General features: G+C 41.1%; 1 protein-coding gene across 3 annotated transcripts in view; it reads left to right on the forward strand.

The window, feature by feature from the left end:
* The window catches only part of crppa (CDP-L-ribitol pyrophosphorylase A), a 58,812-nt gene that overhangs the window by 8,925 nt on the left and 25,830 nt on the right, over nt 1-24,057 (forward strand). Inside the window, exons 3-8 of one of the 3 annotated variants that reach the window (XM_078252162.1) lie at nt 2,157-2,306; nt 8,907-9,011; nt 11,340-11,385; nt 13,262-13,359; nt 20,746-20,823; nt 21,033-21,125. In XM_078252162.1, coding sequence (XP_078108288.1) covers nt 2,157-2,306; nt 8,907-9,011; nt 11,340-11,385; nt 13,262-13,359; nt 20,746-20,823; nt 21,033-21,125 — 570 coding nt within the window. Of the gene's footprint in view, nt 1-2,156; nt 2,307-8,906; nt 9,012-11,339; nt 11,386-13,261; nt 13,360-15,547; nt 15,988-20,745; nt 20,824-21,032; nt 21,126-24,057 lie in introns of those variants that run through there. The other 2 variants (XM_078252166.1, XM_078252165.1) reach the window with 2 other exon arrangements.

Genomic DNA, 24,057 nt, shown 5'->3' on the forward strand with positions numbered 1-24,057 from the left:
CAACACAACGTTCTATTGAGTTTCTCCTCTTGGTACTTCTATACTCTTTGCCTACCCCTCGTTATCGGAATCGATAATAACCGCAATCGAAAGGAAGAATCAGAATTGGAATCAGAATCGTTGCCTAACCCTAACAAGCAGCGCATGCTCCAGCTGTACTGGTTAAAGGAACACGCTGACTTATTGGGACTTTAGCTTATTCACCGTAACCCCCAGAGTTAGACAAGTCCATACATACCCTTCTCATCTCCGTGCGCGTTGTAGCTCTTTCCGACGGCTCCACCGGTAGCTTAGCCTAGCACGGATCCTGAAGGTAATTGGTTCCAACTAGCCTACTGCTTCCAATAAGTTACAAAATAACACCACCATGTTCCTATTTACATGTTGTGATTTGTATAGTCACAGCGTGCACAAATAACAAGGTCACATGAGACACAGCCATCTTCTAACCGTATATAAACTGGGAACTATATTCTCAGAAAGGTGAAGCATTTCTACTCTCTGTCTGGTGCTTCTCAGGTGCAAGCCTATCACTCCGCCCAAGTAGTAGAAGTAGCAGTTCCACATTCATACCTGGAAGCTGCCCAGTACAACCACAGTCTGATCTGCTGGCCACTGAGCAGCTCCACTGGAGCAGTTGGGGTTAAAGGCCTTGCTCAAGGGCACCTCAGTGGTGGTAATGAGGGAGGGGCAAGCGCTGCTCTTTCACTTTCCCCACCCAGATTTTATCCTGCCGACATGGGGATTGATCCGGCGACCTCCCGGTCCCAGTCTCACTTCTTTAACCTTTAGGCTGTATGAAGTGGTTTTGTGACAGATTAGGATATGTGACAACAAACAGCGACTCTCTGTGTGGCTGGCAACTGACGGCAGCGGTCACCACGTTCAGTTTAGAAAACGGGGGTTTATGCTTCTGTGTATTTTTACATACGAATCTGGTTGTCAAACAAGCTGATTTATGTTTTCATGTAATAGATTCAGTTATTTGCATTTTTCACTAAACTTTGTAAAAAAAACAAAAAACTGTTAGAGACAACTAAAGCGTGATTTATGGTTCTGCTGAGGCTCCACGCAGAGCTATCGCCTTAGCCTACATATGGCCTGAAGTTTATACTTGTGTGTGTGTGTGTGTGTGTGTGTGGTAAAGTGAGGGAGAAGTGAGAGGGTGACGGTGATTAGCTTCGGAGCGAGTAGCGACTCTAGAGTCATAGTGAGAGAAACAAAGTGTCTCCCCTGTGCTTTCTGACCACGGTGGGAAATCTATAGCAGGAAAAATGAACCCTCTCCTTGACTTCATGTTGTTTATGGAGAAGGAGAACCAGGAAATGAGTCGGGGGGGGGGGGAATGCAACGCTGCCAAGACACGACGTGCGTCGCCGCGACGTGTTGTTACATTTTTCGAGAGGTGCACGTCAGGCTACGGTGTAGGGGCCGGCGTAGGTCCGTGTCTCCACGTATATAAGAATGTAGCCACGGCGTACATTTTACACAGAAGTATAAATCATGTAGACTGGGTAAACCCAGCCTGATCTGCTGGAGATTTGATTTCGCCCTGCAGCTCAGGCTGGAAACCTGTTCGTTTATCTATCCTGCTTCCGTTACATATTTGCGGGAACCAATCACAAACTAGCTTATCCACCTGGCGCGCTATTGGCGGGTTTAACACGACGATGATAGAGAAGCAACCAAGCAGCTTTGTGTTTACATTCAACAAGCCGGCCACCGAAGAGCAGCAATCCGTTGATGTCACTGTCGCTGCTACGTCACCCGGATCGTTGGTCTGATTGGTTGAAGGACTATCCAAATTGCGTAGAGAGTCATTTGAACTATGCCCGTTGATCACGCCTCTTGTGCAGTAGAAAATACAGAGCAGACTCCCAAAGACTAATGTTCAATCTTAAAAGATTGAACTTGGTCTGGTGATAGCCAGACTATAAATCACACTTAAGACAAAGGAAATGTAATCAAACTGTGAGCTGATTGTATCATTTCACCCCCAAGCGCCAAGACGCTTTCGGGAAATGCTAAAAATGATGTATGGTTTCAAGAGCAACTTTGAGACGAAGTTCACCCTTTACAGAGCTTGTCTAGGGGTATAATATCTCTCTGTCGTTGTATTCAAAACAAATCCTAAAAACTCTTTTGGTTTTGCCCAGGCAGCAGGAGCTATCCGACCTCTGGTTTCCACGGTGATAGCCACCACATCAGAGGGCTACCTGGATCATTCTCTGGAGCGAGCCAAGTACCGAGCCAGCGAGATGCCTCAGGGATTCACATATGATGTCATCTGTCAAGCCTATCAGAAGGTACAGCCGTTTGCTTCATTTAGCTTTAACAGACAAGAAGGCGTTACTGCGTTGTGAGTGGGGCTACGAAGGTGATAATGACAACAATAAGTGCATACATGATAAAAAAAAGAAAAGAAACACAAGGAGGACATAATGCGCTTCGATGGCACGGGATATTTAATAGGGGTGGGGGAATCGGAAATTGTATGTATGGTGTTTAGCAATTATTTTTAAAATCAATTCTTTTCCCCAGAATCGTTTTTTGTTTGTTTTGTTTTTACCAATGATTCACCTAAATATTTTCTGTTTATAATAGAGCCCGACCGATAAAGGGTTTTTATAGGCCGATATCCATACAAATATTTGCTGATTTAAAAATCCGATATTCCGATATATATCGGCCGATATATATTTTAAAAAAAAATCCAGAAACGCGTAACAAAACATAAACAGATTTCCCTAACATTAGTTATTTGTGGTTATTTATGAGTCCACACTAAAATAATATGATAATAATAACTCTGTTTTATTGTCACAACAGAGGAACATCAAAATATATTAAAGTTCTGATAAATCAAATGTATAAAAATACTACAATATCGGCCCGCCGATATATCGGTCGGACTCTAGTTTATACGGTACCGCCGACGGCGACTCCATCATATCCGTTTCCAGAAAAACTGAGCGAAAGCAGAAAGTGCCGAAAACCCACGTTACGTGCTTCTTTACAAATGAAATAAATGTCAGACTGACTGACTGCCATGTGATGTGCATTCTTCTTAGAAAACAATTTGTTTTTTAGAAATGTCTCACGATATATTGCCTCTAGAAGTGTATTATTCAACTTTTGTTTTTGTTAAAGAAGGAAAAGAAAATGGCACTACTCAATACTATCGCTTCGCAATACTAGAATCGCAATAAATGAAAATACACATCCAATCATGAAAGAATCCAATCGGGACAAAAGCATATCGTCCCAGCCCTAACATTTAACACGTCAAAGATTTTGCAGCTTAAGTCCCCAACTCCCTGGTTACATAGCAACAAGGGATGTTGCGTGAGATGTGTTTATCAGTGAGCCAGGAAGCATAAATGTATCCAGAAGTAAAGGGAGTGTAGAGGTCGGTGACTGCAGAGAGCCTCTATAACAGTGTTATTGACAAGTACTTACAGTGTAAGTTTCAAGACGGCTTGTCCCTCTTGTGGCAGTCAGCCCTTTTGTGATAACCTGTTAACTACAGCAGACCTGTCTTTGTCCTGTGTCCTTAAATGTTATTAATGCGGGTTTTAAAAAATCTTTTGATTTAGGCATCCTATCAACTCAAATAAGCATTTTCCTCTTTGTTAGGTAGTTAACATGATTGCTGGAAAGGCAGAAGTGGCAGAAACAACAAGCTACAGAGGGAGGGGGGGGACAAATAAGAAAGCAAAGACATTTTTTTTTTATTTGTCCTTATTTCGTAGCAGCTACTTTGTTCAATAATGTGATAATATTGACATATATTTATTGTTTTTCTTTGTTGTACATAATTTGGAACAACGTGAGAGTGTACCATTCAATCTGTGCAACTGAAGAGGGCAAGCAGCATCCAGGATTAGTCAGTAATGACAAAGATGTGATTTTATATGCCAGGATGGACAAATCAAGTCCTGCAGGCGTGTGCCGCTTACTCCTGGTGTCGAATAATTGCACAAAAGAAAGTCTTTTAAATCTCATATAATGACAGTCTGGTTGAGATTTATGCTCTAAAAATTACACCACTTAGATGACAAAGGACTTTATGCTTCTCATACATCATAACAGGCCTTCACAGTCACTTCATTGTTCAGCTGATGTGCAAGAACCTGCAGGGTTTCACTCTGAAGAGCTTGTGGCGTGGGTGCTATCACTTTCACTTGGCCTCTGCCGCGTTTGGGAAAGGAATGACACATTAATATATTCTGCCACAGTGCTGCAGTGCAGATTAGTCTGTGGAACAAACGTGAACAAAGGCTCAGTTGGAAAAATGGCGAGAGAGCACTGAAATTACATGGCACATTTAGGTAGAGTCAGATTAATAGTCTCAGCAGTTGAGTGCATTTTAATATGTGTACCTGAAAAATGGAAAGAATGTATCCGCTGACGCACACCGTAAATGTGTTGATTCTTCCCTGAAAGCAAGGTGCTTATTGCAAAGACTTGGCCGGCTAACGCAAGCCAACTTAATGGGAAACTTGACTTGCAGAAGTTGACCTTATTTATTTGAGTGTGCTATTTCAACCTTGACTCCATTAGATAGTTCTTCCGATAGCCACGTTTTTGAAGAACGCAGCAAACTTTGAGCTAAAGTATGCCTCCAATTAGAGTTTGTCGGCAGTTATTTTTACTCCTGACACAAATGGATTTTGAGATTGCTTTGAGAGCCTTGTTGGCTTTGGCGTTGGCCTTTTCAGAAAACGAGCTCACATTTATGCTGCGGTGTCAACGCCAGTCAAGTTGCAAAAATGAAGACGGGGGAGGTTGGCGGAGAAAAGAGACGGTTGGGGGGACGCTTGAGAGGGTCTCTCACTCCTCCTGTTGTTGTCCTCTCCTTCAACCTTTCAAAAGATAGAGACAGTGTCAGGTTAGGACTGTAGGACATGCTCATGAAAAATCTCCGAGAGCTGCACAGTTGTAGCTTGACATCCATTGAGAGTAGAAGAACTTAGTGCTGAAAAGACAAAGGGGGAGACACTTTATCCAGTCCCCAGTGAAAGCTTTTGTACCGGGAGAAAATGCTAAAGGTTAAATTACCTCAAGACCGAGAGCGTATTTTTTGCTGTAATTTCTCTCTTCAGTTCCAGGGTCCATGGAATAAAAGACCCCTCTCTTTTATAGCTTGATAAAATATTACCCAGGTGTAATCTCAGGTAGCATGGATTTGTCTTTGTATTGCTGACTGTATTTAAAACCAGATGAGCTCATCGCCTTAATCCAAACTTCCACGTGGTCTACACAAACTGAGCTTTTCCAGCTGTCAAAGCACAAATAAAATTTGTTTATGAAATGTATGAACTAATCTTAGGCTATGTTTAGACGGAAACGATCTGAAGAGAAAATGCAAAAGTGGCGTTGCGTTCTCACTTTTTCAGGGTACCCGCGGCGCCTTAAAAGCACTGAAAAAGTCTTAAATTTGAAAATCTCAAAATAATGCCTTAAAAGTCTTGAATTTGGTATACAAAGTCTTGGATTTCGTTACAAAGGTCTTATATCTGTTTGCCTTTCCTAGGATTAAGTTGATACTGTAACAAAATGAACCGTTACTAATGGAGGCTAATTAAACACTGACCGGAGCCCGTCACTGGACGCACCGGAGGACCGAGACACAAAGTAAACACGCCTCTCTGACCAGTACCGGGGGTTTAGCGGTTAAACTGAGCGGAGGATGTGCGGAATGTCGGTGTGTGTTGGAGCCTGGCTGGCCGCTCGGCGCCTTCAGACAAAGCTCAAGCTAAGAGGCTAACGGCTTATTAGCTAGCCGATATTGGATCTGTGAGCACATTAATCTGCTCGGTGTGCGTCCGTGCAGGACTTCACTGTGAGCGGACTGTTTAGAGACGATGTGACCGGCAGGTAACGTTAAAGGTTATCTGCTACTGTAGCAGAGCTGCAAGTAAACGCTGAACTGAGCTGTGTGTTTTCAGTGTTAAACACTGCTGCAGGTATTCATGCACGACTGTTGTTGGTGATTTACAGAGGTGGAAGACTTACTCAGATCATGTATTGCAGTAAAAGTAGAAAAAACAGAGTTACAAATTACTTGTCAAGTTACAAGTCCTGCATTCAACATCTTCCTTAATGTAGAGGACATCCAAAATGTATTGGATTATATTATAATCCAATACATTTTTATTAAATATGACTGATAATTTAAATAAATGTTTTATTTAATTCAAGTAGCCTACTTGTACATCATTATTTTCTAGGGTTTAAAATGTATACAGATTTGACATTTTCCCCTCATACTTCTGTCAGAATGGGTATGAAATTGGCATTGAATTTGATTTGAAATGGTATTAAAAAGGTCTTAAACAGCCTTGAATTTAAGTTGGAGGATCCTGGGGGTATCCTGTTTTTATTCCGCGTTTAGACGAGCGTTGTGGGGGGGGGAAATTTGAGTGCATATGGTGACGCAAAAGTGTGTGAAATTCGATGTAGTATGCACAACAAAAGCTGACAGTTTTGTCTGGACAGACGAGGAGGTGGAGTTATTGCTCAAAACAATGCACACACACGCGGCACACACGCGCGGTACACACACACACACACACACACACACACACACACACACACACACACACACACACACATGCGGTCCACACACATGGCACACACACACACACACAGCACACTAACACACACGGCACACACAAGCGGCGCACACACACACGTGGCACACAGACATACACACACACACACTCTTGCACAGTGCGTTTTTACCCTTTAGACGGGAACGCGACGGTGGAGCGTTTTTAAGATTTCCACTCTGGAGGGTGGTTTCACTTTTTGGCGTTTTTAAGCCCCAAAAACGCCGTCGCTGTCTAAACGAAAGGCATATCTGATCAAATATTTAGTAGTTTTCACCCGCGAGCGTATTCGTGTAAACAGGGCCTTAATGAAGCACAAAAAGAATCACACAAAGATCTTTCATACCTGTATTGTATTTATTTATGTTCTCTTGTGACATTCAGCTGATTCCTCCCTTCCTCCCTTTTCGTAACATCTACAGCCACAGTCACGCATGTTTTTGTGTAACAGGTAACGCATTCATTTAAGCTGTTTTTCAAAGTTGATAAAAACATCAAATTTGCATGTGTAGCATTTCCTTCCAATGAAATATACCAGAACCACATGTTCTTACCAACTAATGAGCCTTGGAACTGTTACTTTAAAAACGAGGGAAAATAAAATACTGGAACAAACAATGTCACATCTCTGCTGTTGAAGAGGGGCAGTAAAGTAAAGGACCCTTTTTATTTAAAAAAAAAAAGTTAAATTACTATACTGTATGTTTGGAAATGTTTGGTCAGCCAACACAAATACATTCCTGTGGGTAACGCTGTTAAAGAGTTTAGTTCAAGGGTTGAACAATTTTCAAAAGAAGTAAAAAAAGAAGCCACCATCACCCCCCTATGATAACGTTTTGCCATTTCTCACATATGCAGGAACAACCATTTGTGTAGCCTCAATATGTTATACAAGAAAACGCATCACATCTTGCCGAACAAAGTGGAAACATGTCTTATGTCCCGATGAAACGAATTCAAAGAGATAAGAGTGTTACAGGGCCAACAGTCCATCAGCCAAAGAAAACGGTCCGCTAAAAAATGTGGTGACGGCAGCATCATGAGCCTGTTTTTCTTCTGTTCAAACACCAGCTCTGCTCTCAATACAGATGGTGTATGAAAGGCTTCAGATATATTTGGTGAACTATGTGCAGAAAGTTCAAGTTCAAGAAGAATTTCATCTCTCAAGGCGACGACAATACGATGCACAGAACCAAATTATCTCAGAAACGTCTGGACAAAAGAAGCTTCTCGAACAAGTGGTGTATAGTGGTACAAGAGAGTATACAGCAGGCCATATTGTTCAGAGTCTGAACTCTTCTGAAAATAACAATATGAGGCAATTTTTAAATGCAGATGTACTAAGTAGACTTAGATTTTTCCAAGCATGCTTCATGCTGATATTTAACCAAAGGTCTTTGTTTAATATTTTTTTTATTTGATATTTTTGGAGATGGGGCCTAAGGATGGCGATGTGGTTGTTTGGTTGGTCCATTGAAGACTTGGTTGCTGAGCAAGATATCTCAGCAACCATTGGCCAAATTGCCATGGAATTTGGTTTGGATATTTATGATCTTAAGTTATTGACACTCCCTGAGCTTTTCTTTACCACTATCAGGCCAAAATTTCCAGATGTACATATATGTAGAAATGTCAAAGTCTAAATTGCAGACAGGTGTGAAGTTTACCGAGCACATTCACGTTCCATTTGGGACTTTCTTTCTTTTTAACATAGTTTTTATTTATTTATTTTTTTATTTATTATACATTATTTCCATTTTGTATTTGGATTTCATGTGGTTTTCCCTTGCAGCACCCTCAGCACAAAATCTCAAATTTGCACACAAGATATCTCATAATATAATTATATCATCATTCTAATCATCATAATAAATCTGATTGCCGAGCAGCACGTCCAAGTTCCCAAGGAAAGGACATGAACCTTGATACTTAATTACTAGAAAGAAGTAGGAATTGTTATATTATTATTAATGTCTGTTGGTCAGTCCAGGACTTCCAAACTGTAGCAACTCAACAAGTACTAGATGGATTGTCATGATACCGAGCCGCTAGCATGGCTGTAGACTATGGTCTTGTTTATATTTAGCATAATTTAGCTTTACACCATTTTTAAATGACATTTATGTGATGGACTGTCCGGTCTAATAACAGTCAAATCTAGAAAATGTCAAGTTTGTGTACAATTTTGCAGTGGAACAACATAGTGCACCACAGTTCCACTGAGTGTGATGGAAATATATTGTTGTCAACAATCGTCCAGAACCGCTCCCCTGTGTTGTGTCCCCTCTGCAGTGCAGTGAATCAGACTTTGAGTTTGGCACCGAGTGTCTCCATCTGGCTCTGCAGTACTGTGGCACCAATGCCAAGCTCATCCAGGGTCCGCCAACACTGTGGAAGGTGAGCTCGCCAGGGGCCTGGTTGGGGATTGTGGATTCAGTGACATTTTGGCTAGCACAGCTGTGTGCCAGCTGCTAATTTATCATATGGGCACAAACAAAGCTAATGAATTGAAAGTGAGGAGTGCTGGCAGAAGAGGAAGCATTAATATATTGAATGTGACATCCAGGATTAGCATGTAGAAATTAGTTTAATTGCAAACGTTCTGTATTTAACCCTCTATCAGATCATGCAACTTTCTGCCTTAAATGGTTAGTTCACCCTATTTACAAAAAGACATATTTTTATAGTTAGACGTAGTGTTATCTAGCCATGAAGATAGTTTTGGTTTTATGTGCTGAGGCTTTGAGATTTCTGTCTCCACCCCTAATATAATGGACACGGACAGAGTTTTGTTTGTGGTGCTCGGAGCATTGAAGAAGGGCATTTAAATCTTTCCACAAAACAATTCCTCGGTTACTCTGGATAACAGAGTGGTGGTTCCCAACATTTAGCTTGTAATAAATACAAAGCCACGACCCCACACCACAGATGTGGGTGTATTTTTGTTGTGAGCAGCTCAATTGAAGAGAAAGAGATTGTTTTACCTTCTCATACGTGCGGTATACTAGCCGCCCCCGAGGTGGCAGGACAAAGCAGAGACAGGAAGCCTGAACGAGCTCAAGGGTAACCGGATGCCAGGACTCTCAGAGTGACTGTAAGTCTCTCTTGTAAACTTACTGGGTTATGATGAGTTATTTTATGGTGAATGAAAGGCTTGATCTGACCAAGTAGGTCATCGAATCAAATCAAAGCATTGACGGCAATGCTGCTGCCAGTTCTGCCGTTGTTTACCTTTTTCTTCTTCTTCTAGTCCGTAGAAATAGCAAAGTCGGTAGCCTTTCCTCATTAGCGCCACCTCTGTTCAGGAGAAGACTGCAACTAGTGTCGCGACCACCACGTGCGAGTATAAACAGTTACGGTGCTCTCATGACGTCACATTTGCGCGCGCCGGCTCAGCTGCAGCTACTGAAAAAAGGCCTTTAGAGCCCTTTTAACCAAATACTTCCAGGATCTATGGAGCCACAGGAACTGAGTCAGGAACTAAACTTCCCCTTTACGCACTCATGTGAGTTTGCTTCTTCGTAGGAACAGTGAAGATTAAAAACGACAAGCATGCAATGGGTTGTTCTTTCAGCATCGCAAACTTAGCTGAGATAGTTTCACTTTGTGGGACAGTGCTACCCCCAGAGCATGGACTGTTTCGGCACCAGTAACATTTGCAGAGGAACTCAATTTAGACCCTGTTACCTCTGGTCGAAACTCAGGTAAGATTTCCGAAATGGTTTCTGTTCACCTAGAAAAGTTCTTGCAGTGGATTCATGTTAAGGCCCGGACACACAGAGCAGACGGCCAAACGTCGGCAGAAAAGGCAGTTGGGCTAATCAGTCTCCCCAAATTGGTCAAAAAATGCCTCGGAACACACCAAAGCGACGAGACGTAATACGTCTCCATAACAGCAGGCGGCGCTAATCTGTATTGTTGCCTGAAAATGAAAACCGGCAGCAGATTGGACGAACGCGTCACGTGGGTCTGGTTTCTCCGGAAATTCAAAGCCAGACTGTCATGGCGGCTTGTTCAGAATACGAGCTCATATTGTACTAAAATAGTTCGCCGAAACGTGTTTCTGAAAACATTTGAAGCGAGAAATAGGCCGTGCAGTTGCTGAATCTGTCTTCATTTCAGATCAACAAAGGTCAGTTTAAAAGATTTTCGTCAGATTTTGAGAGACTCTAGTCACGCTCATTCCCCTCCCCGTTTCCGGGGTAGCACTCTACCAATCAGATGGGTCATTTGAGTCCGACTGCCGGCAGTGCCCGCACCGCTGATTATACATGTCAAATCGGCCAAAATGAAGGACGATGGGCCCCTCGGACGGACGACGGCACGGAACACACCGAACAGACTCGAGTCACTGACCTCACCAGACTGTCCAACGGCCGATTATCGGCTCTGTGTGTCCGGGCCTTTAGACTTGAAGAGGAACAACTTCACAGTATTTCTCAAGAAAAAGCAAAGATTAGAGAAAAGCCCTATTTTTCCTTTTCCTATTAATCACCTCGTGACACCGTGGGAACCATTGATTGAGAGTAACTTTTTCAATGCTTTGAGGAACCCAAGTGAAATTCCATTTACCTTCAGTCTATTGAGATAGTCAGTTATTTTTCAGAGGCAGAAATCTCAAAATCGTGGCACAAAAAACAAAACTATCTCCATTTCCAGACACCTCTATAAATAAGTTTTTATTCCCCCAATTTGGGTGAACTGAGCTGTTATTTTGTCCTGCAGGTAACCTACAAACGAGATTTGGCTGCTGCAGAGTCCATTATTAAAGGTGAGTTACCTTCTTTATACATTTGCCATTATTATCATTTTCTGTACTGTGTATTGTTGAATATCTATATCTCTTCTTCTTGAATACAATGAACCAAAATCTCACTGTACTGAGAGGGAACATTCTTTGTAGCATTGTTCAGCTGGTTGGAACAGGACGGGTGTAAAGCCGCCTGTGAATACTACGGCGAGCAAGTCAGGACTAGGGCGACTGTCACAATCAGAGGCATGGAAATAATCACAAGCCCATATTTCACCCCGACAGCACCTGGACCAACAGTTACCTGTTAGATGAAGACATAAGGTGCACAGTGATTATTCCCAGAGCCTCTGAATTGAATGAGTTCATTGTGTGTGTTTTTAGAGAGGACGTGGAAGAAAGTTCTCACATCTGTCAGTATGAGAAACTGTTGTGTTTCAGTTTGTGTGTGTTTGTGTTTCTGTGTGCTCACACATACTTTCGTACACACGACTGTGCATGCACGCGTGTGTGTGTGTGTGTCTCTCTCTGTGTGTGTAGGCCCACACGTGGCTGTGTGTATCCTGGTTAGAAGTGCTTGTTTGTGTGGTTGATTTCTCAATAGATGGCTTTTTAAGTGAGGCAGCCGTTCTGGAGGGCCTCCATTTTTTGTAGCTGTGATAAGTTGATGTTGTTTTACGACGTACAAGTTGGCCATCATAACTTAACGTTCTAGAAATGGTTAACTTATGTTCTATTTTTGACCATGAACTTATCATTTTACCATAGATTGGCTTTTTCTGGCAACCTTGGTTCTGGAAGTAAAAGTCCCATTCATTTTTCCCATAGGCAATGTTACGTGACAGTTGGACAGCTTGGTTCGGCATGAAACTCGCCCGGTTAGATCGTCAATGAGAAAAGATTAACAACTGTGTTAGAAAATATCTGGTTCATTGATAAGTGGAGCCTGTGCACATAATAACCTCGAGGAAGATGTTAACTACAACTCCCAAGTGTGTTTCAGCAAGAAACATCCTATCACAGTGCTTAAAATGTTGTTACATGAGCCGCTAACGGCGAGTGGAAGTTAAAGATGAAGGTGTTGAGAAGACCGATGATACAATCTGCAGCTTAAATGGATTTACTTTTAGATTCTGGGTCAAGTTTTGGATGAATTCAGCCTCGTTTTGTTCCCAAATTCAACGACAAAGCGCTTTGAATCTGATTTGAGCCTCTGACTGACTTCTTCGTCAGGGCAATAGCAGCAGAGGCGCATGGGTACTGCAGCATTTAGAGCCATGTAACAAGCCAAAATTACAGACAGTTTCTCTGAATCAACTCTTACAATAACTAAAACTGGTGGGCATAGCACAATAAACCTGTAGGGTTGTTACATTATGAAAACAATTCTGTGATTTCGACCACCACAGGCTCCTACTTTATTGTCCATTTATGTGAATAATTAACTTAAACTGGTGTAGGTGAAGTGACTCAAAGCAGGTTAATGTTGTGCACCATCCCTCTTTCATATGTTTTGATATTTATTATATATTTTAAATATGAGAAGCTTCCTGGAGACACCACCGGTGGTGTTTTAAAGCGGTGCACGTACGATAGAACAGATGTACTGTCACAGTCGCCTGCATTTGCAAACACTCTACAGCATCAGACTATTCACCTTTTACTGATAAAGCAATTTACCTATACTCACCCCACAAACCTTTTTCAAATGTCTGTTTTTCTAGCCTGGTTGGGATGTTTTTTCTGTTAATAATCTGTGTATAGCTTCTCTAAAGACCCTCTATTGATGGAAACCAAACTAACTGCGAGAAGATTTGCCAATTTGTTTTCATGCAAATGAACGCTGCAATTAATTATTTCAGGAGTTTTCAACCAGTCACGTTTCTCCCTCTTGCAGAGACTCTATCGCGGTCGGCCTGTGTTATCACAGGTGGATCTGAACAAGCTGTCACGCTGGCTGATGCTCTGCAGAAGGCTTTTGGAGCTCTCGACATGGTAAGAGTGTATCACTCACAGCCGATTAAAATGCTGGTTATGTTGAGCATTACAGAAGATCCCCATGAGTTGGCCATTTTCATTTTCCTCTATCTACCTCCAATCCCCCGCACAAACTCAATGTGAGCTCCACTTGGGTGGCCCCGGTGGTGAGACTTGCCATCTGCGGTCAGACCTCTAATGGAGCCTGTCTGGGACATCCACTCTCTGCAACTTTCCCCCCCTCCTCATTTTCACTCTCCATCCCCGACCTCCACCTCTCACTCCCCTGCCTGCAGGAGAGCAGATGGCAGTCATATTTCCTGTACCGTGGGAGTTTGCTTGATTAATTGAGTGTTTGGTGATGAGTTCTTACCTCCTCCGCCTCATCCTCCTCCTACCGCCTCTGCTCTGGCTTGACAAGCTCCCAGTTTCCACCACAGTTCTCATCCCTCCCTTTCACTCTTCATTTTTTTTTTTGGGCACATCAAATTCCCATGTTGCAAACATCCTCCATTTAATTTGTAAAATTGTTCCTAATAGACAATGGAAAACAGTATCCCTATGCAAAACAGCAAAGAGTGACAGTCTGAGATATTCAATCAGACGGCACAGACCACATAGAGGTTCCACATGTGAAATGTTCTCCTTTACTTCAACAACCCTTGAGCAAGCCACGTAACCACTAACTCAAGCAACCTTTTGTCTGTCTTTAAAAAGAAGAATGGATGAGCTTTGTTAGCCAGCTTGCTTATAGTTTGACAAAGCCCATGGCCATGTGACTACATGTTTTGGGTCAAGTCACGTAAATTCTACAACTTTTACAACAGAACAAATTCTGCAACAGAGGAGGGATCCCTCTCCCAGGACGGGCAGACATGCAGTAGATGTTGTGTAAACAAAATGGATCTGTCAGAGAGAATAGCTTTTGTGCAAAGCTGTGTTTAAAATAAGAAAGTGACGATCACCAGCTACAGGCAAGTTATGATGGTCAGTGGTCACAATGCAAAGACTATTTATGAGTTGTACAATTTGTTTTGAGACTAACAAATGAATCCTACAGTAAAGGTGTATGACAGCAAGAGCCTGCCACCTGGTATGGAAGAGCTCATTCAGATCAGGGGGTGGACATAATAATATGAATGTCTGTAAAGTCTTATTTCAATATAAAAGTTCTGCCTTTGTGTAGCTTATAATGTTTTTGATTTGTTGAAGGAATACTCTACAAAAATCTACGTTATGAGAATCAAATACTTGTGGGCTTAAAGAGGCTCCGAAAGGTTTGTAGCCTGCTCCTTATTGAAGGACAGCAGCTCCCTCCCCACTTTTACAGTTTGAGCTTGTTTCTATAAAATCTCTCTCAACAGTCTCCTTTTACTGTTTTACTGAAGAGAGGAGTTGGAAAAAAATATTGATAGACTTATCTCAATAAATCACCTATAATTATATTGTGAGCGCACATAAATGTAGCCTTACAAGCAGCACTAAGTCATTTTCTGGACTTTTTTTGCTCTGGGTTTCGCCTATCAGGCAGTACTTTGTGCAGGTTACGGAGGAAGATGTGCAGGCTCTACTCATGGCTGAGAAAAGCACTTCCACCTCATGTATATGTTTTTCAGGCAAAATAAAAACCAGTTTCTATTCACAGTTAATATTTCATGCTAGAAGTGACCATCAGTAAAAGATAATGCAGTGCTCCTGCTGATAAATATGGAAATGCAAAGTAAACATTAAGTATCGGTTCGAGATTGATATCATATATGTATATAAATGCAAGATATAGCATTCCCCTTTTTTATTTTATGGTAACAATCTCTGACTTAATTCGAAAACCAAACCTACACACTTGACTGAAAGGGGTTCATGTATATGGGGGGACGAAATAACATATAAAAACAATTTAAAGCAATCTTGTAAAGTGACACCAAAGTTGGGCCTCAAAAGTGGGTAAAGAGTTGAATCAACACCTTCTAAAAACAGATTTAATAACATAAGCTTCATAAAACGTCGCAGGGCATTGTATATGAGATTGTACAGGTGTTTATGATATTGTGCCCAGCCCTTGATGTGCTTATATTTCATGCCTATAACCTATTACTCTTCTCCAGAGCAGACACCCAGGCTGACAAATCGGCCACACATGGCTCCATGTATAGAAACGCGTGTCCTGGATAATCCTGATGAATATATATTTATTCCCCTGCTGTAGCTGCTGACAGTGGAAGGGGGGAGGCAGAGCACGGCGCATTACATGTTTCCATGTTCCAACGTGATCCAAACAGTCCATCCTCCTTTAAACTCGCTCCAAGTCCTTCATCAGCGGTGTCAAACGGGCGGATCTGGCTGTCCTGTGCTGGACCGGGGGCCCCAGAGACGGATTGGGGTCGGTGTCTGTCTCTTTGGTTTGTTGGAGCCATTCCCGTCTGCGCTCAGGTGGCCGGTGGGGATGTGTTTTTCCGGTGCGCATGTTTGGAATCAGATACATCCTTTTCATGGAGTTTGGGAGGGAGGAAGAATGGAGGGGGAGATGAAAGGAGAATGGAAGAAGCGGAAGACGAAGAATTACCTTTGTCTCAGTGCCATTACGTGAATCTAATACAGGGATAAGCAAGGCTCAGCCGACAGTGTAGTGTAGTGTAGTGTGTGTGTGTGTGTAGTGTGTGTGTGTGTGTGTGTGTGTGTGTGTGTGTGTGTGTGTGTGTGTGTGTGTGCGTGCGTGCGTGCGTGTGCGTGTGTGCAGGTGGAGGATTTGGCAGTATGTGTGAGTAAGAGGAAGACACAGCAAGAATATTATTAAGGGATTCTCTCAACAGGATGTTATCTGAGAGATTTGACGCAGTTTAAATCCAGGCTTACAGAGAAAAAGGAAAAAATGTCAGTTGATGTCAAATTTATATAAAAATGAAGTTAACTCCTGAAAATACCACATTTCAGGAGAAAGTAGCAGATTTTTTTCTTCAAGAGCATTGTAGTTGTTTCTTCTTCTTTTTAGCCTAACACACATTCACACCTGAAAGCTGCACAGAATAACCATTTCATCTTCTGACCATTGAGCCTCTTCACTGGTGCAGTTGGGGGTTAAGGGCGTTGCTCATGGGCACCTCAGTGGTAGTAATGTTTTAAGGTTTCTGTCTCTCAAACAGGCAATGTGCCAATACCGTATAAAAAAACATCTTGGCCAAAAATATCACAATGTAAGTAATAACAATTTTTTTTAACAAATGTAGTTCAGCAAAATGAGAGGTTTCTCTGTGATATATAATGTCATCTTGTCTTTTGCAATGATACAAAATAGTCAAATAGTTTTGTATCCGACATCTCAGTTCACAATCTCTTCATGTGGTACTGCTGCTAATCACTACAAATGGTTATTGTGATCCAGATAGTTTTTGTGAAAGTATCAATAACTCTCAATCATCTCTACTCTGTTATATTGTCAGATCAATAAACTGCCTCTAGTTTCAGTTAAAATAAACAATGCCAAGAACTCCTGGGCCTACACATTTTCCATGTCAAATGTCTAATTTGTGACCAAAATCTGAGTATTACTGTGTTATTGTGTCTCTTAAGTGTTTCATAAGGACAGAAAAAAAGGAAATGTAAAAAGGAGATATCACAAAACAGATACCATATCTTGTTTGGTTGTGCAAAATACTAAATATAGAATGGAAAACCTCAGTTATGTATGAGTTTCTCAATGTTGAACTAGTTGTTTCAGTCTGTCATTTTCCTACTTTCCCCTTTTAATGCATAATTATGAGCCATCTATTATTCAAACATTTGGCTCCAGTGAATTTGGATCATAGGCTAAACCCAGACAAGTAGATGTTTTATGGCCGCCTACATAAATGAGGAAAGCAGTATTTCATTAAAAGAAAGACAAATCATCTCCCTTATCACTAACCCAAAGACAATCCTCAGCTCATGTATCAACCTAGTGAAGGTTTATAATGATTAACCTCAACCTATAAGAAGATCTGTCATTTTGACAGAGAGGAAGGAGTATTGCTCGCCAGGATAAACTGTTTTGTTTTTGTCTGTCAGCCACTGATATTGGTAAGTAGTGGGTTCAGCTTTTGTTAAAGGTCCCATGGCATGAAAATTTCACTTTATGAGATTTTTTAACATTAATATGAGTTCCCCCAGCCTGCCTATGGCCCCCCAAGTGGCTAGAAATTGCAATAGGTGTAAACCGTGCCCTGGGTATCCTGCTCTGCCTTTGAGAAAATGAAAGCTCAGATGGGCCGATCTTATGACCTCATAAGGAGGAAGGTTACCTCCCCTTTCTCTGCTTTGCCCGCCCAGAGAATCCCCCCCCCACACACACACACACACACACACACACACACACACACTCTCTCCACCTTGCCCCCCCCCCCCCCTCTCTCTCTCCTCCTCAATAGCTACAGACACAGAAATGGCACATACTAAGGAAAGCTCATTGTGGGACTGGCTCTAGTGGCTGTAATTCTGCAACAAGGCTGAATTTCGGGAAAGACACTTCAGATACAGTATTAGGGGACCACTAAGGTCTATATAAAATAGACTTCAGATACAGTATTAGGGGACCACTAAGGTCTATATAAAAGAGACTTCAGATACAGTATTAGGGGACCACTAAGGCCTATGTAAAAGAGACTTCAGATACAGTATTAGGGGACCACTAAGGTCTATATAAAAGAGACTTCAGATACAGGATTAGGGGACCACTAAGGTCTATATAAAAGAGACTTCAGATACAGTATTAAGGGACCACTAAGGTCTATATAAAAGAGACTTCAGATACAGTATTAGGGGACCACTGAGGCCTATATAAAAGAGACTTCAGATACAGTATTAGGGGACCACTGAGGCCTATATAAAAGAGACTTCAGATACAGTATTAGGGGACCACTGAGGCCTATATAAAAGAGACTTCAGATACAGTATTAGGAGACCACTAAGGTCTATATAAAAGAGACTTCAGATACAGTATTAAGGGACCACTAAGGTCTATATAAAAGAGACTTCAGATACAGTATTAGGGGACCACTAAGGCCTATATAAAAGAGACTTCAGATACAGTATTAGGGGACCACTAAGGCCTAAAAGCATCCAAAAAGCAGCATGTCATAGGACCTTTAACAATTTACAAAAGTTTATTAAAGTATACTTGACATTTAAATGTGGTAAATACACGGTCATTACATTTTCATCCATTTGATGCCACCACAGGCTCAAATATTAAACAAAGTAAGTATATCAGACATAATTTCCACATAAATTTGAGGATTAGAGCCATTTCCTTTCCTATTGTTTAAATCTGTCTCTGCTGTTTTTTTTCTACCAAGAAATATACCACCACAAACATACATTTTTAGCCTTGCAAGCAGCTTTAAGGATGGCAATGATGGTCTGTCGTCACCACTTTGGTTAAGACTGAAATATCTCAACAACTATTGGATGAAATGTTGTGCAGTGATTTATGGTCCCCAGAGGAAGAACCCTACTAACCTGGTTAACCTTATGGCATTCCCATCAGGCTCAAGTCAACTGTACTTTGTGTTTAATTTGGGTTTAGCGCTAATTATCAAATGTTCGCATGCTTTTCTGACGTTAGGCACAGTGATGCTTTGAGCTAAATGCTAAGTACAGGCTCACAGAGCTGCCAGCATGGTTGTAGACTCTTGTTAAAACTTATTTGTATTACCGGTGACAAAAAGGGATGATAAATGCTAGCTGTAGTGTAACAGTAGCGAGTAGAGAAGAGTCATAAAGTCAGCAAACTGACTCCATAATGTCAGTCACACAGCAATATCTATCTCAACCTAGGTAACATGAGCTTACATTTGCCACCAGCTGCTACTAGTCATACCAAACACTTTATTTAAGCAGTTAATAAATGTGCCATATCTGTAAAGCTGCACTAATCTTTATTTTTATTGGCCAGCACCAAGCGGCAGACAGACAGAGTTAGCGGCTAGCAAAACTAAACATTGTTGAGGATTTAGAAACTAAAGAGCTGGATATATATATTACTAAGGAGTTCATGAAGAGCAATCTAGAGCTAAAAAAAATCTATGAATGTTGGACTTTGATTTGTCAGGTGGCCAGAAACACGACTCTAAATGAATGCTATTGTTGCATTGTTATTACTGGATGTGTAGATAAGAAACGGTTGGCTAACACACAACACAACTTTATAAGTGATAATATGTAAGTATTTTGTTACAGCTTAATTTCAGAGCACCTAAGTAGCCAAAATAACCACATATTACAACATTAAGTCTAATATTTAATGTGATTTTTAAACATTACATTGTTTAAAACTATACCCATGACTAAAATAACTATATTTTGGTCTACATTAACACGTTTAAAAATCATTTCCGCGGGTAGCTCACTGCTGTGCTGGGCTCTTTGTTTTTCTTGTGTCCTCAGAGTGGTTGGGTCGCCGAGCCTTCTTGGCTCTCCAGGCCATGCCTAAATTTAAATAAACATTCCTACTCTGGGATTTCATGCCCAACCTGGTTTAGATCACGTCACATTTTTTTGAAACCCTACAAATCTACATTTCGAACTGAAATGATTTTCCTCCTGAAGCCATGGGCAGTTATCTTTCAAGACAAATTAACCCTCCGACATATGTTTCCCATAACCATTTTACATTTCCAATGACTTTCTGTTATTTTAAAACAACTATATCTTCATGCCAAACTCAGAGTCTGGATGTTTATTTCTGTGTTTATTTCCTGAGTGTGTGAAATTGAAGTACCAGGCTGTAATTAGAGGCATAACAACAAAGATGAATGTGAAACGGACATGGTGGATATGGCATGCTATCCGGTTGCCTCATGTTACTCGTGTGCCAAGGCCGAAGCTGACTGGAAAGATCAGGACCTAAATGTCCTGGTTCTTTGTGCAAAAAAGCTTTTACGATTCTTGGCCGTACATCGGCCGTTGACTCAATTTGCAGCATAATGAAATTTAAGTTGGTTTTTGCCTGATCGCTGTCCCCGGCCTTTGCATATGACAGAATTTTCCTGCCAGTTCAGAAGTATAAATGAGCCCAGAAACGGTTTCTTTTTTTAATATCTACCATTTGTTCTAATAAGCTTCTGATTACCATTGATGGAAATGAGCCACTCAGTTGCATACTCCCTGAGTGTATTTAGATTTTTTCATAATCATAAAATCAGTCATGGCAGGAAAACAGGTGGGTGTACTCACACTAAATGATTGAAGAAGTGGCTGAAACAAAAACCAGAAGCCTCTTGACCTTTTGAGCACTGAAGTCATCCGTCACTCAACATCAGATGCATGAGGACCCTGGTACTGCAGCTCTTGCTTTAATGTTATCACTCAGGATCCTGTAACAAGCAGAATGTCAACTGAATATTTTAAAGTCAGGGTATCTCTGTCTTACAGGAGCTGGATGTCATCCCAGATCTGATGGGAGAAAACGCCGGCTATCTGTTAAAAGACTGGAACTTCATCCAGGTTTCTGTAAGTTTCCTATTTTAAGCTCAACTTTAATGAGAAATGAAAACATGTCAGTGTAAATATTTATGATATTTTCTGGCCAAAGCAGGGTTTGGACTTTCTAAAATCTTCTAGCGCACTTTTCTTTTTTTATCTTGCTGGTCATCGTGGAGAGAAAATATAATCTTTGCTTCAAAAGCTCTTATGTAGTTTTTTATGTCCTTGGTCTCTAGGTCAATCGTTCATGCCTGTCTGAAGTGGAGGCCGTACTGACGGATTTGGAGGCAGCGAATCGGGCTCTTCTCCACCCGCTGGTCGTCATTTGGGTGAGTTCATACACGGATACTGCAGCCACAAGACTTAAGAGTTTCACAACTTCTCTGGCTGCTCTGTGAGGCTGACACATGAATACTTGTACCACGTTTCGCTGAAATCCACAAAAGTGAACCTCATAGTGGCTCTAGATGAAAGGTCAAGACATCACCAAAGTCAGTAGAATGCATCATGAATTTCATGGCAATTTGTCCAATAGTTGTTTTAGTCTGGACCAAAGTGATGGACTCACTGACAGACCGTCATTGCCATCATTAGAGCCAAGCCACCGAAGCCACTTTTCACATTTCCAAATTTATCCTACACTCCTTCAGACTCCTGACTTGTTTCCAGACCTTGTTGTTGTCTGAAGGACAGATTTGTAAACCAGTGAAGAAGAATGAATGCACAGATGCCGGGAGTCAACTGCACAAGATCTCTGGCAATGCAAAGCACAGGGAGAAAACTTTGAATTTGTAAAAGCCAATCTTAGCTTTTAACTTGGGCCATTGCCAAAATACAAATGCAAATGTCACACAGCATTACTTGATTAAACCACTGCCTTGATTTGTGTTTGGTACGCTGGCCTTTCAATAAAGCTGTAAGACGCCACACAGCAGGTTTCATTAGTACAGGATCGACTTGTCTCTTTCCCGCCAGAAAAAATGCATTTTTTAGCTGAGCAATGTGCTCTCAGGTCAGTGTGTGTGTGTTCTTCTATTACTTTTTTTTATGGCTTTATTGCTTCAGTATATTACCAATTTATACAACAAAACAAATTCAGCCTTTACAGTCATCCTGGATGTGGTTAGTGTGGTGGAACAGCCTGAATCAGGTCTTTATCAGAGCTTGTGTCTCCTTGAAAATCAACTCAAAAGTCAGTAAGTGTATACAGAGTTACTGTGGGTCTGTGTGTTTGGTAAGAGGCGGAGTTAAACATGTCTCAGTATCATTTCCCACACTTTGAATGAACTTTTCTTTGCATGTTTTTGAATACAGACATCTGGCAGAGGGACAGATTCTGTTTCTTCAAAGGTACATGTACTACACAGCGAGCCAAACCTGGTCTTTTTTTCCGCTTGTAAAAACGTCACCTGTAGTCCACCTCGGCTCTATTGATGAGCTCTGTAGCTGCTTGGAAACCGCACACCTCCCAGGAGAGCCCGGCAGCTTGGCCTCGCTTACTGTTCACCCACAGAGCAACACTGACCAGAGAGATCACTGAGAGGAAAAACCTAAAACAAACTGATCAAATCAAGCATCCAAATATTTGTGAAAGGTTCTGTTTACCATCCTTTTTAATTTGGAAAATTGACCTCTTACTAACACACAGAGTAAGTGCCAAAACAATGGCAGGTAATAAGAAAAAACAAACCTGCAGAGGGCCGATTTCTACCGCCAAATCACCCAAATCAGTCTCAATCACTGCACATGTCACGCAGCATTACTTCACTGAAACCCCCGCTCTTATTTGTTTTACCAAGTTTTCAATAGAACACACACACACACACACACACACACACACACACACACACACATGGATTCACACATTTTTAGTGGGATCCACTCCCTATAAAAGCATGTCAGAGTACCCAGAACTCCCACTGTCATCTTGTTTCTTCTATTCTATTTTTGTTCTCTTTTATTACTTTTATATTAAATTCTTCTCCAATCTGTTATATTCTGTTATTATACTATATTTTACTCAACTATTAAGATTTTTGTTTTTGTTTATTTTCTTCTGCTCTACTCTTGTCTATTCAGTTCGGTGTTTGGTGTTTTAAGCCCCCAACGTCGTCTTCCAGGCAGCGCTGCCTGGACATTAACATAAAAACATTCTAAAATCAACATAAAATAAAATACAAGTAAAACACAATAAAATAAAATCAACATGAAAAATGAGATCAGCAAGGCGTCTAAGGCACTAAGTGCGAAACGTGCTGTTGTATTTATTGCATTCATTTTTATTTCATTTATTTCATTTATTGCACCCCTGCTCTGCTGGGCTTAGATTTACTATTTCTTTACTATCGGAATTCAACAGCTTGACGGAAGTTGGAATAAACGATAACTTTAATCTGTTTGTTTTACATCTCGGCACACGGAATCTTCTCCCTGATGGCAGAAGTTCATATTCAGGAAAGAGAGGGTGTAGAGAGTCTGCAGTGATTCTTTCAGCTTGTTTAGGCAATGGTTAGGGTTATGGGCCTTGAAGTCGACCGTCGCAGCGCTGCCTTGAAGTCGATGTTGGGGGCTTAAAACACCATCGAGCATTCAGTTCACTTCAGTTATATTCAATTTTGCTCCAAACCTATTCTATTTCATTCTATTCTACTGTACTCCACTCCAGTCTGGTCCACTCTATTCTATTTAGTTTTGTTCTATTCTAGTGCACTCTGTTTTATTTTTTCTGTTCTACTCTACTCAAATCCTCTGTGCTCTGTTGTACTCTAATCTATTATATTCTATCTATCTCTATTAATTCCTGTAACACTCATTTAAGTTAAAACAAATCCCAACAGCTGAAAGAATAGTTGATTAGTTGATTAATCAATCAACAGAAAATGAATCAACAGCCGTTTTGATAGAAATGGAATTGTGACAATAAGTCATTTATCAAATAGATTCTCAAAGGTGAAGATTTGCTTGAATTCTATTGTGTTTTTGGACTGTTGGTCGACCAACATTTTATGGACTAAAACTAATTAATTATAGAAACTTATAGAAATAATCGATAATGAAAATATTCATTAGTTTCAGCCCCACAAAAGACATATAAGACTATAAGTCTATATTAAAAGCAGCATGGTGGCCCAGTGCTTAGCACTGTGGCCTCACAGCAAGAAGGTTCTGGGTTCGAATCCAGGTCATTCCAGGCCTTTCTATGTGGAGTTTGTATGTTCTCCCCATGTTTGCGTGGGTTTCCTCCAGTTTCCTAGCCTAGAA

Source organism: Sander vitreus, chromosome 6 (assembly GCF_031162955.1).
Source record: "Sander vitreus isolate 19-12246 chromosome 6, sanVit1, whole genome shotgun sequence".
Lineage (NCBI taxonomy): Eukaryota > Metazoa > Chordata > Actinopteri > Perciformes > Percidae > Sander > Sander vitreus.